General features: G+C 26.4%; 1 protein-coding gene across 9 annotated transcripts in view; it reads left to right on the top strand.

The window, feature by feature from the left end:
• The window catches only part of LOC129956923 (protein polybromo-1-like), a 91780-nt gene that overhangs the window by 12450 nt on the left and 61247 nt on the right, over window positions 1–18083 (top strand). For all 9 annotated transcript variants that reach the window (XM_056068972.1, XM_056068966.1, XM_056068971.1 and 6 more), the window contains exons 8-15: window positions 1568–1659; window positions 3130–3399; window positions 5787–5856; window positions 6131–6229; window positions 8472–8537; window positions 9192–9362; window positions 11231–11362; window positions 15510–15694. In XM_056068972.1, coding sequence (XP_055924947.1) covers window positions 1568–1659; window positions 3130–3399; window positions 5787–5856; window positions 6131–6229; window positions 8472–8537; window positions 9192–9362; window positions 11231–11362; window positions 15510–15694 — 1085 coding nt within the window. The remainder of the gene's footprint in view (window positions 1–1567; window positions 1660–3129; window positions 3400–5786; window positions 5857–6130; window positions 6230–8471; window positions 8538–9191; window positions 9363–11230; window positions 11363–15509; window positions 15695–18083) is intronic.

Below are 18083 nucleotides of genomic sequence, written 5' to 3'. Positions count from 1 at the left end.
TCATTGAAAATTATTTAAAATATAAAAAAAAAAAACTTCTTTCTTAGTGAGTGTCTATCATTCAATATCCACTTGCATAACAATTTTAGTAATTCAATTTAATAGTCCTGTAAAGCATTTTGAATGAACATTTCATGCATTTTACAAAAAATACGACTTCTAATCATATTATAATAAAACCTGCTTTATCAAAAGATGCTGATTAATCGGAAGTTGTTAAGCATTTGAGTCTCAAGGTTAGTTTGCCATCATTGTTTTAAAAGCCACTTAGAGGATTTCAAACTTTTCCATATCCAATGAAAAAAATTTATCAACACAATTTTTCTGATACTTAGGTATACGTGCATAGAAATTTTGTGTTAGGGCATATTGCTGTTTATGCACAAATATGATTAAAAAGAGCTCCATTTTTTTTGTTAAAAGATTGTTTATTATTCATAAAAGAATAATAGGCCAGATAAAAATCTAAAAACTGTCAGATAATTTTTAAAATCCCCTGAAATTTTGACTTTAAAACTGAAGGAAATTTATTTACTTATGTTAGTGTCATAAACATTTTTGAAGCAGTTCTCTGTTACAGCTTCCATATATTTAATAAGACCATGTTGACTTACTTTCTGTTAAATTAATATTAAGAATATAAGAGTAGAGAAATCAAGAATATTTATAGATGAAAATAATATTTTTTATGAAGTCTTATTTAGGCTATAAATATTCCTTTCAGTAAATCTCTCACTTTTCAATCTTTTTTTTTTTTTTTTTTTTTCAGAATTGAAAACTTAAAAAAAGAAAAAGAAAAAAAATAATCATGCATTTAAAAAAGAATATGTTGTGTATATTTGGAATACTTGTAAACTATACCATAACTGTTGTTAACAGCAGTTTTTTTTATGGCAATTCTCATTGATCTTAATATAGGAACAAAAAAGATATTATTGTCTTATTTTGAAAAATTTGATTGAAACTATTGAAATAAGAACGTTTTTCCTTTGAATTTAGGAGTTTTGTAGAATTTGACTTGAGATAAAATTGGCCTAAATTAATAAATTGCATCTATCTATCAAGAAAGAGATCCACACAAATGACGATTACAGAATAACTTGAATATTTATTAAAATGTGGTTAACATGTCATAAACAGAACAAAAAAGAAGGAAAAGAAAAACATACTTATCAAAGATGCACATCAGCTAGTACACTAATAACCTTCAACTCTAACATAACTATCATATATGTATATATGCCACGATAAAGAAAAAAAAATGCACTGTCTTCAATGATATGCTAATTAGAGTCATCTTATTAGCATATCATAATAGATATTTGCCCTTGTGCGACTGCATCGAATTAGATGGATTCGAAAAATTTACTTCCAGCAGATGCTGCTGATAAAAATAGTTTTTATTTATTCCCAACAATTTGACAGAAATGTGTGCTGTCAAGGTCTTCACGATTGCAAAGTTTCTGACCTCATTTTATATGGGGGCTTATAGGTTAAGAAATCTACATAACTATTTTATGTGTTACTTATCACATGGATTTAATTTATCAAAAATATTTTTTTTCAGGATGCTGCAACATTAAGAAAAATAGTTCTTATCAAGAAAGCAGAAATTGATCAAAGAAAAGCTTATCCTGCAAAATCAAGTGAAAGAATAAGGTAATTTATTATAGGTTTTTACAACTTTTAAAATTTCTTTTGGTCAATTATATAAAAATGTACTTATTTTTTAAAGTTCCCATTTTATCTTTCCTGTTAGTCAATTTTTTTCTTTCAGCTTTGCAATTCAACTTAATCAGTGCTTATTGAACATAAATTACTGAAAAACAAGAGACACAAAAATTTCGGCTTAAATTCGTTAACTTAGTCAGCAGGTTTGTCAATGACAAGTGCCATCTGAAACAACAACACTTTTGAGGTCCTTATATATTGCAACATTCTCATGGCTGTAGTGCATCAGCCCGATAACTGATTATTTGATAAAAAATTATCTATGTTAGTATTTATATGCGATTGAATATTTGAAAGCTACTGCAATTATTAAAGTCCTATTCAAGATTCTTTCATATAGAATAATTAATCCAGCATTGGGAATTGGAGTTCAAGTAATTTAAGAATCTGCCCTTTTCAAAAATTCATAATTTTGTCATTACATTGTTAAATACAGTTGAAAAAGCTAAAATTACTAAACGCTTTTATTAAAAAGGGTTATCTGATATTTATTTTCTCCTTTTGATGATATATATATTTTTGCTCGATTATTTTTTAATTGTATTATTTCAATAGGTAGATGTTGACATTTTGATTAATCATCATTAAGTCATCTTTGTTGGAAAATTGTATTTAGATTTATTGAGTATTGACGTAGAGAAAAAGAGTTAAAAAATTTTTAGAATCAATTTTGGGATATGAAAGGAAGAACATTGGAAAATTGTGATAAGAGTAAATTTTGTACCCTTTTCTAACTGTAGCAATTTTTAGCAACTGAATAGGACAAATACATACATTGCATATTATGTTTATAAATATTATTCAAACATAATTTAATATGATACAAATAATTTATATGCATGTTTTTATACAAAACAGTATTTGCAATTACTTTTTATTTTTTGGTTATTCAAATTTGCTAAAAATTTCACAAATTAGCTTTAATTTGTAGTTCAATTTTTTTTCAAAGTCTGACACCTTTTTAATCTCTTTATTGTTATCCAAATTAAAATATCCAGATTTGCCTGATCTCTATTTAAATGAGCTTTTTACAGTCATTTCCCCCAAAATATCACCGATTTCATAAACTTAAAGCAAAACATTAAATGTGGCTTACAGTCATGTCTTCCTTCCTTATTCATTGCCAAAAATCAAAAAATCAAAAGACCATAAGCAGTGAAAATACATGAAATTTGCTGTATTAGAACTTTGATCATCCTAATTGAATGCTATATCTTGCTCCACAGATAATTTATGTTTTATACATTATTTACAAAGTTATTTGTTAGATTTTATAGCATCAAAAATGCTTGTGATATTGAATCAAACATAATTATTCCTTTTATATTAATTTTCCTTTTTTTGTTTTTTAATCATTATTATATATAATGATCAAACTGAAATAAATAATTCTTTCAGGAACAAACGTCTTGCGGGTGGTCAGAAATGGTCATCCATCATAGCAGCTTTGAAATACGATGCAGCCCCTAAGGTAGATCTGACTTCAGAGGCTGCGTCCCCAGCATCGGTGGTAGAGATTGCTGATGAAAGTGTAGATGCAGAGGATGAGTCGGATCCAGAAGATGCTCACAACAACCCGCAGTGGATGCTATATGAGACAGTTAAAAATTACATAAACACTCAAGGATACCAGCTGTCTGAACCTTTCTGGACCTTACCATCCAGGAGGTAAGAGTCACTGATTTAATTCTATCATTACAGAAAGATTGTAAATGCTCTTTTAATAAAGATACAGATCCTACCTTATCTCCTCAGTATCACTGCAAAATTCCCCCATTCCTACTTGTGGTGCTTGCTTTGTTCATTAGAGACATTTATCCAGAAGACTTTGGAACACAGGGTTTCTTAAGAATACTGAGTGGATGTTCGGGCATACATTTACTTAATAGCTATCAGCTAAGCAATGACTTCATTTGTATAACAATCCCTTAAGAATATAAGATGTCATTACAGTATTTGAGAATTTTTCTTGTATTTGAAAGAGAAAATCTGGCATTCGGGTATTTTGAGATACTTAAACTAAAATGATATTAGGAATGAGAACGTCAAATTTTTTGTAAATGCAACTACTTAGCATTAAAGTTTTCAAAAATCGTAAGATTCTGTCCCACAATTTTTTTTTAACAAAATGATTGAAATAGGCTTTAGTATTCATAAAAACATTTATAAAAGTTGGATTTAAAATTCTAAAAAAATAATAAATTGTAACTGGAGATTTATATATGGAATTTTATAAAACTTGTCTTATCCTTTTAAGAGAATGATGGCTACCTGCTTTTCATTCCCCTCCCCCTATATTTCTATATAAATATTTTACTTCGGCAGTGTACAATAAAATTCTAAATACAACATAACTTGATCAAACTAAGTAGATTAAAAATAAAATTTTATACTACAAACTGTTGTATTAGACGTTATAATAATTATATCTTTAATTTGACAAATTCTTATTGAATTTATTCTGCAGTATCATCGCATCATATCTGTAGATTTTTTTTTTTTTTTTAATATTATTCTGTTAGCAACTCAACTTCCACCTGTTCTAAGACATTTGTATGTTCCAAACAAACCCTTTATGATGGGGCAATTTTCGTGCATTTCAAAATATTTGGTGTCGTTACATGGCTAACAAAAAATTACAAAGAAAGCCATTTTTATATGCACACGGTTGTTAATGCTTAAACTTCTTTATATATAATATTTAATATGAATACACAGGTCAGTTGAAATATTAGCAAAAATGAATTTAAATACATTTTTGTTTTTTTTAATATACAAGGTTTTTAAAGCATACTAAAACATATAATTTCTCTTAGGCCCATACAGATTTATTTCCTCATACAGATTCCTAACTCCATATAGATTGTTCTGAAAATTTTTGCCTGTGAATTTTGAAAAATTCATAATCAGAAATTTTATGCTGTATATATAAAAGTAAATGTAAAGTAAGCAATAATTAAAACTTGTGTGCTATTTTCAAAAGATACGATTAGAAGTAGCCTGATAAAATAACTACTAGTAATTAAAAAAAATAATAATAATAATGCTCTCCATGGATATGAGTAGTAATGAGTAAACAAATAAATGTAATAATTAGAAGTTGTTATTAATGTATTCATGTGTTATGAATAGTAATACACATAATTAAGCATTTTTTTCAACTATAATGTTTTTTTATGTGTATATATGTATATATTAAATTTAATGCAGTAAAAAATAAAATAAAATGAAATGTATGTTTAGATAAAATACACCCTCTCTGGAATATGATGCAGATCTGCAATTTTGGTGTCATCAATTTTATTCATCTAACTCATAGTATTTTAAATTGACAGATACATTAACATAATTTCTCCAGGTTTTTCTTCTGTTTGGCTAAGATATCACCTATGGTGTTCAAAAGAATGTGATCAAAATTCTAAAAAGTACTAATAAATTTTCTGTATAGACAGAAAGAAGCAAAGAAGTAACATTCAAGGAAAGCAAACATATACAGGAAAATTTAATAGTCTGTTTGAATCTCTGTGAAAATACTTATTTTTGTATTTAGAATATACATTAATTTTTTTATTATACATTTTTTGTTTCTAAAATTTTTGAAAATATCAAATTAACTGTATTTAGAAATTAAGGTTGCTTTTAATAAGAATGTGATTTTTTTTAATTTCTGAATAAATTTAAAAGTTTTATTAACTTAATATATTATTGGTTAATTAAACACTCTTATAGTTTTATTTATTGATTGAAAAAATATGTGTATTATAATAATTGGAAGAATTTTTTCAATCCAGATTTTATCTTCTAATATATGAAAACATTATTTTTTACTGTATTTTGGAAGAAACTTTATTTGATATAAAAATTAAATGACATTAAAAAACTAATTCGTACTGATTATTTAAATAAATTAAGAATTCATTTATGTATATATGTGTGTGTGTGTGCTTATGCATTACAAGAAATTTTTTACCGTTTTTGTTTTTGACATAAATTTAAATTAAAGTTAAGAGTTTTAAAGTTTCATATTTAGTCATTTTATCTTTTGAATTCTATAGATCTTATCCTGATTATTACAAAGAAATTAAGCAGCCTATGTCGTTATTCAAGATAAGAACTAAAATCAAAGTAAGTATTTCACATTAAAAAGTAGATTTTTTTTAAACAAATAGAATCATATTTGACTCTGCTAAAAAAAATGCATCTCAGTATTCAAATACTAGGCTATAATATTATAATCTATTTAAAGTAATTTTTTGTATATGATGGTATAAATATAATATATAGGTTGCTAAATTATATGAAATTAACTAAATATTTGTTTAAAATATAATGAAAAATGTTTTCTAAATCCATTCAATATATCTTCTCATATACATATTTGTAATTTCTTTTCTTATAGACAGGTCATTATACTAGTCTAGTTGATGTGGTAGATGATATGAATCTTATGTTTGAAAATGCCAAAAAGTATAACCGTCCTGACTCAAAATTATTTAAAGTAAGTTGAGAACTTTTTTTTCCCCCATCTATCTTGAATTATTAAATTTTTGTGGTGTACTGTTACATGTGATTATTATTTGTGGAAATAGTGGCATCATTAATTATTGTGAGACGTTTTATTTTTTCTATGTCTGCTTCAGTTAATTTTCTTGTAAAAAAATATACCATTTTATTTGAAAATGTAAATATGTATATGATAGAAGACATGCAGTTCAGCTGATTTTGTTATAAACTTAAAAGAGTTAACTCGCATTACATCAGAATAACATGACAAATGTAAATAATGTATTATTTAAAATTCAAATGTTTATTGTCTAATGCTGTTCTTTGTTGTAACAATTTTTTCCATCTGCTAGATGCACAATAGAATTCAAAATTAAATATATACAGTACTTACTATATGCAAGCTTGATTTGACTGCTTTAAAAGATGTGCCATAATACTAAAATTGATATTATTAACAGTACAGTAGACTCCCGATTATCCGCGGGCGGGTTATCCGCAGTGCGGATTATCCGCGCCTGCCGCACAAAGTTTTTTTTCTTTTTGTCTGATTTTTTCAAAAAGGTGCAGTTTTACAGTTTGGGTTTTGTAATTACATAATACATTACAGTATTAAAACTGTACATATGTATTAATTTTTCTGTGTATCCTTGACGCCTCTCGTAAATACAAAGCATTTTTTTGTTTTCATTAACAAAATGCATTTTAGGTTAGTTATGAGCGATATACTAAAATATTAAGCGTTAGTTAAACATTTCCTGCTGTTTATTTTATGTTTTATTGTACATAAAACGATTTTTCAAAGTTGGAATGACTGTTTTCTTTTTTGCTATACCCGTTTTTAGCTTTTTTCGGATTATCCGCGATTTTTGTTATCCGCGGCGGCAGCGCCACCCAATTCCGCGGATAATCGGGAGTGTACTGTATTTGTGTTGCATTGCTGTTACAATTATTTAAAAAAATAAGGTTAGATTAATATTTTTTAAATTTATTATTAATTAATAATAACAAATTATATTAACAATCAAAATATTTTCCAGTTCCACCGTTTTTATTAAATTTAAATTTAATTCTGTATTAATATCTATTTTTGATTTTTATCTTTCTCTTCTTTTTTCATATTTTAATCGTGGAAGTTGAGACTATTGAATGACATAATATGTATTTTTACTGTCCTGAGTGCTGTGAAAAGAGTTCCATGAAATTAAAATATTATATTTTTAAATATAAAGTCTTTAGAATTAGAATATGCAATTTAAAAAGAAGTTGAATTCAGATAAACAATGAGTGTTAAAAACAGTAAGATCGTATAACTAATATTATTTAATAATATTAATTTTTATTTCATTATTATTGCTTTTTATTTTGAGAAGGGTCAAAGGAAGGTATTTTATTCATGTTTGATTTCATATAAAATGTCAATTTTAATCTTGGCCCAATAGATAGCTTTTAAACTATTAGAATTAGGCATATGCTTGTCTTAATTAATGTAAAGAATTATATTTTATGTTGCTTTGAGTTAATAAAAGCAGAGTTATAAAAATGATTAATTTTTAATGCTGCCTCCTGATCCTATTAGTCATATTGAATAAAATATTAATACATTAACGTTAAAAAAAAAGCTTCATTCTTCTGCAACCGAAGCTATCCAAGTTATAAAGCTTTGAATTTCATTGTCCTTAATATTCATCACTAATTCTAAATATTCTTTGACTGGAATAGTTTCATTGAGGCAGCCATTGAAATGGTCTAAAATAATGACCTTTTAAGCTTAGTCAATTATTTAATTACTTATTCAATTTTTGTGTCAAACAAAATGATTTTTTTTCTGGTTAAACAATAGTATTACAATTTACTACATTTAGCTGTGATGATGGAAGAATAGTTTGAAAATTTTGGTCTCATAATCCTTTCACCCTTATATTTATTGATGGAAACTAAAAGAATTTCCTTTATACTGTAATTTTTTTTTTCTGTTGCATCTGTATGCAATCTATGTTTTTAGTAGTTTAGAAATAAGCTATTGAATAATATACCTTGGAAGTATATTTCCCAATAGCCTTATTTTTAGACCACCAAAACACATGTATACTTTGTATTTTAAAATAATTTTTTTTTCATATTAACTTTATAATTATTTGTTAGACATTAGAAAGAATTAAAACATTTATTTATAATATTTTAAGAAAAATAAATTAACAGGGCTGGGAAATTGATAAGAGTTAATATGCTTATAGGATGCTGTGAAACTGCAGAAAATAATGCAAGCAAAGGCCAGGGAACTGATAAATCAACATATGAAGGTAAGATAAAAAATCATGTCAATTTATTTTGGAGAGTTCTGTATTCAGTAGCGTATGTTTTATAATAACATTTTTTAGTAATTCTCTGAATGAAACTTTACATTTCCTTTATTTAAATCTTTTTTTCAAATTGATTTTATTTTATTCAGAACATTCTATTTATTTTTGTTATTTGTGTTTTATAATATTTTTGGTGTATTTATTTTTGTAAATAATTTAATAATTTTTTTTAAAAAATGCCAAGTAAAATATCTATTGATTAAATACTTTCAAAAAATTTTTAACATAGTTTCTCAATCTTTTCCTTTTATACCCAGTATTATTTTTTAGGAAAGGTTTGCTGCAACTCCAAAATTATATATATATATAAAAGACTTTTTAGAATTACAATTTAAAAAATAAAATTAAAATTTTGATGGAACAATTGGAAGTTATACTGCTTTCAATACATTATCTGTGTATTTAGAAACTCTTAGTTTGAAATAAAAAATCATCCTCTATAATTAGAATCTATTAGTATTATGTCTATGATATTTGCATTTTGGTTATATTATGTTTAACAAAAATGCTAAAATTTTCAATAATAATGTAATTTAATTTTTGTTGCCATTAACAATTATGAAAGTATATAAAGTAAATTAAATTTTATTTTAGGACTCTGAAAGTGATGAAGATGAAGATCGTGCATCAAAACGCAAAGCAAAAAAGCTGGTCCTTAGTCCTTTGCCAGAAATAAAGAAACAGAGGAGAAGTTTGGATGGAGAAACTCCAACTAGTTTAAAAAAGAAAGCCAGGGCTCTATACAGAGCTATCCATGATTATGTGGTATGTATCATTTTCAATATATATTTATACTAAATCTAATTTATATACATTCTTAAATTTTTTTATTTTTTCTTTATTTTATTTAACTTCTGTGTTGTGCAAGGTTATAATATACTTTATTTTTCAGTGTCTAGTTTGTGTAATTTTATCTATCCTATATAAAACTGCAGTGAAATGTGATTAAAATAAATGTATGTGTTAAATTTTTGTAAATCTAAATCTTAAAGATATATTAGCTATGAATGATTTTACATACTTTCTTCCTCTGATTTCTGCTTTAATATGGTTAGAGTATTAATCCCTGGTTATATATTTAACAAACAAATTTTAAAAGCTAGGGAAAAAGGGGAATTTGAATGAATAAAGAATTGGGTTAACGCATTCACTGCCATTGATACATTGACAATGCAATTTATATCGGCCTGCCAGCCCTTGGTGACCCTCACAACATTCAGGGTATTAAAGAGAAGCCTTCTCTTGTTTGTTTCATTATCAGCATTTTACAATAGTGGTCAAAACTGTAGAAATCTTTTGGAAAAAGTACTTTTTGGTAAATATAATGGCTTATAACAATATTAGCATTTGCAACCATACCATAAAGCTGTGTATAGTTTTAAAGATAATTTAACCACCAATGTAATGTATTGAATCACATTCCCGCATGAATTAAGTTTTGATTAGCATTTTTTAAAAAATTCTAATGAAGTAATGAATCAGAAGAAAGAAGCATTATCCTGCTTTTAATGAGAATGTATATATATCTTTTTTCATTTGAATGTAGCCAATGAACATAAAGAAATATATATTGCTATTAGTAGAATTCAAAAATTGTTACCTTGTTTTGGTGCATTGGGATTGTTTTCCTCCCTTGTTTTTTGTGATTGTTATCAAGTTGATCACTTTTTTGGTATACTTCCATTTTGTGAGTTGTTGAAACATTATAAAAAATTATGCAAAGTTTTATTGTTGCCTGAATAAGGTATTAACTGTAAAGCAAACTGATAAAAATCTAAATCATACTAAAAGCAATAATTTAAAATTTGCTAAGGAGTATGAGGACACTCAATCATTACAAAACCAAACTAGTAAAAGCAGGAAAAGATACAGTATACAAGTGATGATAGATTAATTAAAAGTATATGTTTATGTTATCAAAGAAAATGATATGAGAGCCTACAAAGAAAAAGGGCACAATACTGTATTGGATGATCCAGTACATTCAATGTAAGTACAAGAATTCTTCTAGAAAAAGTTATTTTAAAATTCAAAACAAATTTTAAACAGACTAAGCTAGATGAAAACATTTATTAACTGGATCACAAAATAATGGAGTAATATGATTTGGAATGATGAGACCAAAATCTCAGTGTCTGTAAACAGTGGCATTAATACTTAAGGAGAAGAATCAGATTTCTGTCCTGATACCATTACGTCTGTTGTTAAACACTCAATTAACATTATGATATGGGAATGTATGACAGTAATAGGCATAGGTAGAATTTATGTGGTAATGGAAATATAAATGCAAATTCTAAACTCATTCCAAAACTGCACCTTCATTACATGGATCTTTTCCCAGATAATGGCAAATTTATATTTCAACAGGCTTCAGCCCCATGTCATGCTGTTACTTTTTGTAAAAATTGCTTTCAAGGCAATGTTTCGCTACTCAGTCTGAAAATAGCACAGACTTTAATCCAATCAAAAATCTATAAAATAGGCTGTAGAAAGTTGTTACTCAGAAGTAACATAGAAATAAAACCCAATTATTGAAGCAATAAGCCAATCAAAGTATCACATAAATAAGTTTTATTATTAATCATGTTTTATGTTTTGGAATTTTTTAATAAGATTTTTGTATATTTCAGGATGAGGATGGCCGCCCTCTTATTTCTGTATTCATGGAAAAACCTTCCAAGAAAGATTATCCCGATTATTATGAAATCATTGCTAATCCAATAGACATGAAAACCATTGATAGTAATATTAAAGCTGATAAAGTAAGCAAAACTCTTTTATTGTAAGAAATTGTGTTCATATTTTTATTATATTCAAAATTAATACTTTCTCCAGAGAAAATGATAATCATTTTTTTGTGTTTAATTAATGATTTATGGTGTAATTTAAAATATATTCACATATCGAAGATATCAATTTCTATGAATGCTCTTACCAGGTGTTTGATAAGACTTGGTGTTTTGTGCCTAAACTTTATTAGTGCTTTTCCATTTGTAATTATTTTTATAAACCACTTATCAGATATTTTATGTTTTCTTTAATGTTTTACGAAAGGAAGGTGTGAAATTATTTTGAGAATAGTTATACAATATATAAAATTTAGATGAGATGTTTTCTATGACCAGACTTATATAAAGTTTTTACAACTTCATAGAATGGATATTAAAAGATGTATGTATCATTCTTTCCAATTTCTGATTTTTATCCTTGTTAAAGTGGATCTTTTGAACATTTGTATTTAAAAACAGTCTTCAGTTTTGCTTTAAACCATTAAAAAAATAAGGCATGGATTATTAGGGCCCTTGGCACATCAATTCAATATTTACTATGTTGACTTGTATTAAGTAGCCAGTACTTTAAGTCACAGTGATCTGGTGGCCTTTATTAAAACATGAATTCTATGTGTCTTGCATTGCCTGATTGCATTTTTATAATGAGGTATATATATATATATATATATATATATATATATATATATATATATATATATATATATATATATATATATATATATATATATATATATATATATATATATATATATATATACAGTGGTGGCCAAAAGTGTGGACATTTTTTGAAAGTTTCATGTTTTTCAACTTTGCGTGCTTGTAGAATATATTAATTTTCACTTAAATACAAATGTTTATATATCAAATTGAAGGTAATTGAATGTAGAATTTAATAACAAAAACAGTATTACAATATCTGTATTAAAAAAAAGTTATGCTAATTTTAGTAAGATCTATCTTAGATTTGCATTTTTTAAAGTGATACTTACACAATCAATACTCAGTAGGAGAACAATTATTTTTTAAGACAGCTTCACAGCCTCTTTTCATCGAGTGAATGAGTGTTTGAAGTTCATCTTTTGTAATCACATGGTGCCAAGAATCAATTATAGATTCAATAAGTTGTCTTTTATTGGATGGACGTTTTTTTCGTACAAGAATTTTCAAACATCGCCACAAATTTTCAATTGGATTGAGATCAGGGCTGTTTCCTGGCCATGGTAATACATCTATACCTTTATTTTGAAACCATGCTTTGCATACTTTTGCTGTGTTGCATGGAGCTGAATCCTGCTGAAAAATAAATGGTGCTTTGTTGGGGAAGAAATCCCTGATGGAAGGTATCAATTTTGGTTTCAGGACAGTTTTGATGTATATTTTTTTATCATTCATGATGCCATCAATCACTTGAATTCGGCCCATACCATCTGTAGGCATACATGTCCAAATCATGGCATTTGTTGTTGTTTTTATAATTGCTTCAATGCAATCAGGATGAAGTGCTTCACCTACTCTACGTCTCACGTATTTTCTACCATCACTACCAAAGAGCGATATTTTAATCTCATCGCTCCAGATTACTTGCTGCCATTGATTTTCTGACCATTTAATGTGTTCTTTTGCCCACTTAGCTCGTTTTTCACGTTGCTTTCGATTTAAATATGGTTTTTTCCTTGGAATTCTAGCTTGTAGTCCAAATCCTGATAACCTTCTTCTTATTGTTCTTGAACTTACTGCAATACCCGCTGCATTCATTTCACATCTAATGGCATCTGATGAAATTTTTCTATCTTGAAGGCATAGCCGTTTAATTTTTCTATCGGCAGTTGCACTTGTGAATTTTTTTCGGCCTAATTTGGCCTTATTTTCCACTGATTTCGTTTTTTCATAACGTAAACAGAACTTCTGTACACCAGAACAAGTCCCTGAACCACCAACTTGTCTTGCAATTTCAGCATAGGAGAGGTCATTTTCTCTCAATATGACAATTTGACTTCTTTTTGTAAATGTCCAATCAGTCCTTCTTGTTGGAGACATTGTTTAAAATTAGTTTAATTAAAAAAAACAAGTTAAAATATTCAAAAACAGCAATACTCTATTTAATTGTGATAGTATGCATCATTCCGCAAAATATTTCCACAACAATAACTCTTTTACCATCCAAATAACCTAAACTATAGTTACAGACATTTGATTGGTGCTCAGAACAGTGTTTGTGATTGATTAGTACGCTTTTATTACAAAACACGTCATTATTCAAAACGATTTGTGCTTGTTTGTTCTACTAAAAGGAGCGTAACTTTTTTTGTAATACGGATATTGTAATACTGTTTTTGTTATTAAATTCTACATTAAATTACCATCAATTTGATATATAAACATTTGTATTTAAGTGAAAATTAATATATTCTACAAGCAGGCAAAGTTGAAAAACATGAAACTTTCAAAAAATGTCCACACTTTTGGCCACCACTGTATATATAGCCAATCTAAAGGAAGAAATATTTTGAAAACGAAACAAAATAGTTTCAGAATAGTTTATATATATATATATATAATATATTAAATGCACTATTTATTGCACAAAGAGGTATATTGATCATAGGAGAAATTACTCTAAAAACACACATGAAAGTTCTCTATGATATTTAATTATTTTAATTCTATTTACAATGAAGCCTGTTTAGTGTGTTATGCATTTGGTCATTATTCTTGTTAATGTGTCGTTTTGATGTGATCCCTTGAACGACTTACTTAAGTACTTACTTACAATTGAATTGCAATTTGTGATTATGATAATTGATTCACATTTATGAGAAATTTTAAGTTGTAGCTGTAAATGTTTTATAATTATAGTCCTTTAAGCTTTTTAAAATTATTATTTGTTGAACCAGGCTTGTCAAATTTTAATTTATGTATAACTTCTAGCTATGGTACTTAAATTTTAAAAGAAATAAAAAAGTTATCCTTTAAAGTTGAGATTTTATTGTTTTTAATGTTTTTTACTCTTTTTCTCTTTATAACTTTTGCGCAATTTTTGTTTCCCATTAAAATTATATTTTGGTCATACTGTATTTGTACATAAGTGTTGACATTTTCAAAAATGATGTATCCATTTAAATTAACTGATTTTAAGAAATGTTGAAGACAATCTCAGATTTATATTTTTAATTTTATGAAAGTTGATAATTTTTTGCTGTAATTTTAATAAAAGTACTAGGAAATATTGCTCAAGTACAGAAGCATCAAAATTAAAAATGTGTATAAAATTTTTCAATATTTCATTATGCATCATTATGAAATAAAATGTCACATCTTAGAAAATATATAGATCTACATATCCATGCTTGCACAAAAGTTAGGCAAAGGCATGTCAGAATTTTTAAAATTTTCACCCAAATATCTGATAAATTTAACGAATGTTTCCTCATTTTAAAAACAAAACTGTTCGAAATATTAATTCATAAAAGTCTGACTCAACAAAAAATAGATTAAATTGAAAAATAACAGTTTTATGAAACCAAAAATAAATGCTTATTAACTGAACATATTCATGAATTTTACATCTGAATTAGAACTATTAATGGAAAATGCCAGGTTCAGAACTCTTAAACAAAATTATGAATACATTGATGTATGCTATTACTAGTGTTATCTGTTGTGTGAACCTAACATCCTTTGTTTAGAACGTATGGTGACTTTTTGTATCCATGCATGTACAAACATATTAAAAAAAAAAAACTTCTTAGTTTGTACAGCAGTTTCTTGCTATTCACTCTGTGAGTAGTTGGTTACACAATAAATACCTTTTGCTCATTGATAGGATTCATTCATATTAGAAAAATAGCAAAAATGCTTCTGAAATCTTTTAAAGTTACTAAGATATATTTAAATTGATTGCAAAAATTATATTATTAGTGAAGTGAATGTAATTTTACTAAAATAATCTCACAATTTTTTAAAAAAAAGTTGTTATTTTTGCTTTGCTAAGCATGAACTATTCAGAATTTTTTGAAATTTTCTCAGATTTTTCACCATGTTAGTTTTTATGATTTGTGAAAAAGAGCCATAATTTCTCATGATGTTTAAAGTATTCAATCTTGTTTTGTCTTTACAGTATGTGAATGAAGATGGCCTAATATCTGATTTTCGACTGATGTTTTCTAATTGTAAGCACTATAATGAAGAAGGTTCTCAGATCTATCAGGATGCTGAAACCTTGGAAAGTGTGTTAAACAACAAAATACAAGAAATGGGACTGAATCTTTGCGAAACACCAAAGATGCGTATTCCTATGAAGAGGTGAGTGAGTGGCCAACCTTTCTCCTTTTGATGTGGATTTTTTTATGAGGGTTCCCACTATCTCACTCTCATGTTAGTAAATAGGGAACCTGGGAAAAGGAGAAAAAAAAAAAAAAAAAAAAAAAAAAAAGAACAGTATATTATATAAGTAAAAATTCTTCATTTTATTATTATTATTCTACATGCTGAATTATTAAATTAATGTTATTAATAATATTAATAAGTAGCTCATAATCAAAACAGTTATGTTTTTATAATCATTTCTGTTCAAAGTGAGTTCTCTCTTTTTTTAAAAAATTTTATTGCAAATTTGTTGCTGTGATATATAAAAAGAAGAAAATTGTATTTCATTTAAATGCTGTTTTAAAAATTTCTATCCAATGTGATTTTAAAGAAAGTAAAGGAATATTCTTTCCTTCATCTTTTAATTATCAAATGAAATGTGTTTTTAAAAATATTTATAGAAGTTATTTCAGCTTTTTAAAAAATTCTGTGAAAGATACGGCATTGCAGTATTTATATTATATAACAAACTAATCATTATTTTATGAAAGGCTAGGAACAGCTGGATAAAATTTGTGTGCTAATATATATATATATATATATATATATATATATATTGTAATTTAACAATAAAAAATTATTTGAAATATCAGTAAAAAATTTAGCAATTCAAATTGGGAATAAATTAATCATGAAGTGTTAATATAGTTTTAAATATTTATATTAAAAATATTTACAGCATTCGTGATTGCAAAATTTCGTTGAATTTATATGCAAGGTAGTAATAGAATAAATATTAGTTTTTAATTTAGCAGGAGAGAGGATGATTTCTGTACAAGAATTTTTTTAAATGATTTAAATGGGCTGCAAATTAATTGATATTTTTCATAAATACAGTAGTAAAGGTTATTAGAATTTGAAATTATTTGTTTTGAATTTTGAGGAAGGATTGACATTTTATTCATTTTAAAATTTGAATTTATTTACCTTAATTTTTGCAGTGATAGAAAATGTAACTATCAAATTAAAATTTAAGATATGTCAAATTTGATTGATTTTCTGCAGGGTAAGAGCACTGCTAAAAAATTATCCATTAACAAAAAGTATTCAAGAACTTGCTACTTGGTATATATTTTATAAAAATAGAAAGAAATGCATGACAATTGAAATTCTATTGTTTATTTGATAAGGATTGCCATGACTATTTATTGAGGTGCTTATGTTTATCTTAATGTCTTTGCTATGTTATTCACATTGGAATAGTTGCAAAAAATACATTCAAATCTAAATGGAGCAACTAATCGGAATAGCTTTTAACTAATAGAAAAAGTTAATAACCATGACATTGATGGAGCAAAAGAAGGTTATGATTTGCATTTATATTTTTAAATGAATGATAGCAATAATACATAATTGCACTGCAAACTTATTTTAAAAGAAACATCAAATAAACTGATCTATATCTAGTTTCATTTTTCTGTGATTAAATAAATTCTGAATAAAATGTGTTTGATCATGATAAAATGTTGCAAATAAAAGAATTTTGCAGACACAAAGAAAAATATTAATGATGTTGAAAAATATGTTACATAGAACATATTTTTCTTAACTCGCTTATTAAAAATTTTCTTGGAACATATATGTATTGTGTTTACAGAGGTAATCAAAAAAATCCAGTTTTTTTTTTTTTTTTTTGCATTCAGATTTGGTACTAATGTAAATTTTGGCAGGTGAAGTAAGCTAAAAAATATTGTCTACATGAAATAAATTATTTTCACAAACTTACTAATCTTTATATTATTAATGAAGGAAAAATAAGCAGCAATAGTTAGAACTTAAACCCTTGAAAAAACAAACTTATTTTAGAAATAATTTTGAAATGGAAAACCTAAAAGGTAAGTGACTGTATCAGGTGTTATAATAAAATGTAATTTCATATAGAAATTTGTGATTTCTCAATGAAATTATTTCAAAATATATGTGGATATATCTGTTGTTCATTATTTTTCTAAATCAGATTTTTCTTCTTGCTTGTTTTCAAATTGGATCATAATCATCCCTGTATTTAATAAGAAACCTCTAAATGTGCATTGCTTAAAATAATGAGAGAATGAATGCAGGGTGATTTTAAAATCATGGAACAAACTTTAAGAATAGGACAGTTGTGCAGAAAGAAGCCATTTTTGCTAAAGAATATGTGATTATAAATGTAAAACTCAGATTTTATAGAAGGTTCACTTATCTGCAAATTACAGTGTGATTGTAAGAAGAAGAAAAATTCTGCTATATGAAGTTTGCTTTAATACATGATGATGTTTAGAACTTTTTGATGCATCAGTATGTATAATTTCTCAGTCAGTTCTGTAACTTTGTTTTGGCATCTATT

Source organism: Argiope bruennichi, chromosome 11, assembly GCF_947563725.1.
Source record: "Argiope bruennichi chromosome 11, qqArgBrue1.1, whole genome shotgun sequence".
NCBI lineage: Eukaryota > Metazoa > Arthropoda > Arachnida > Araneae > Araneidae > Argiope > Argiope bruennichi.
This window is presented reverse-complemented; position numbering and strand designations above follow the sequence as displayed.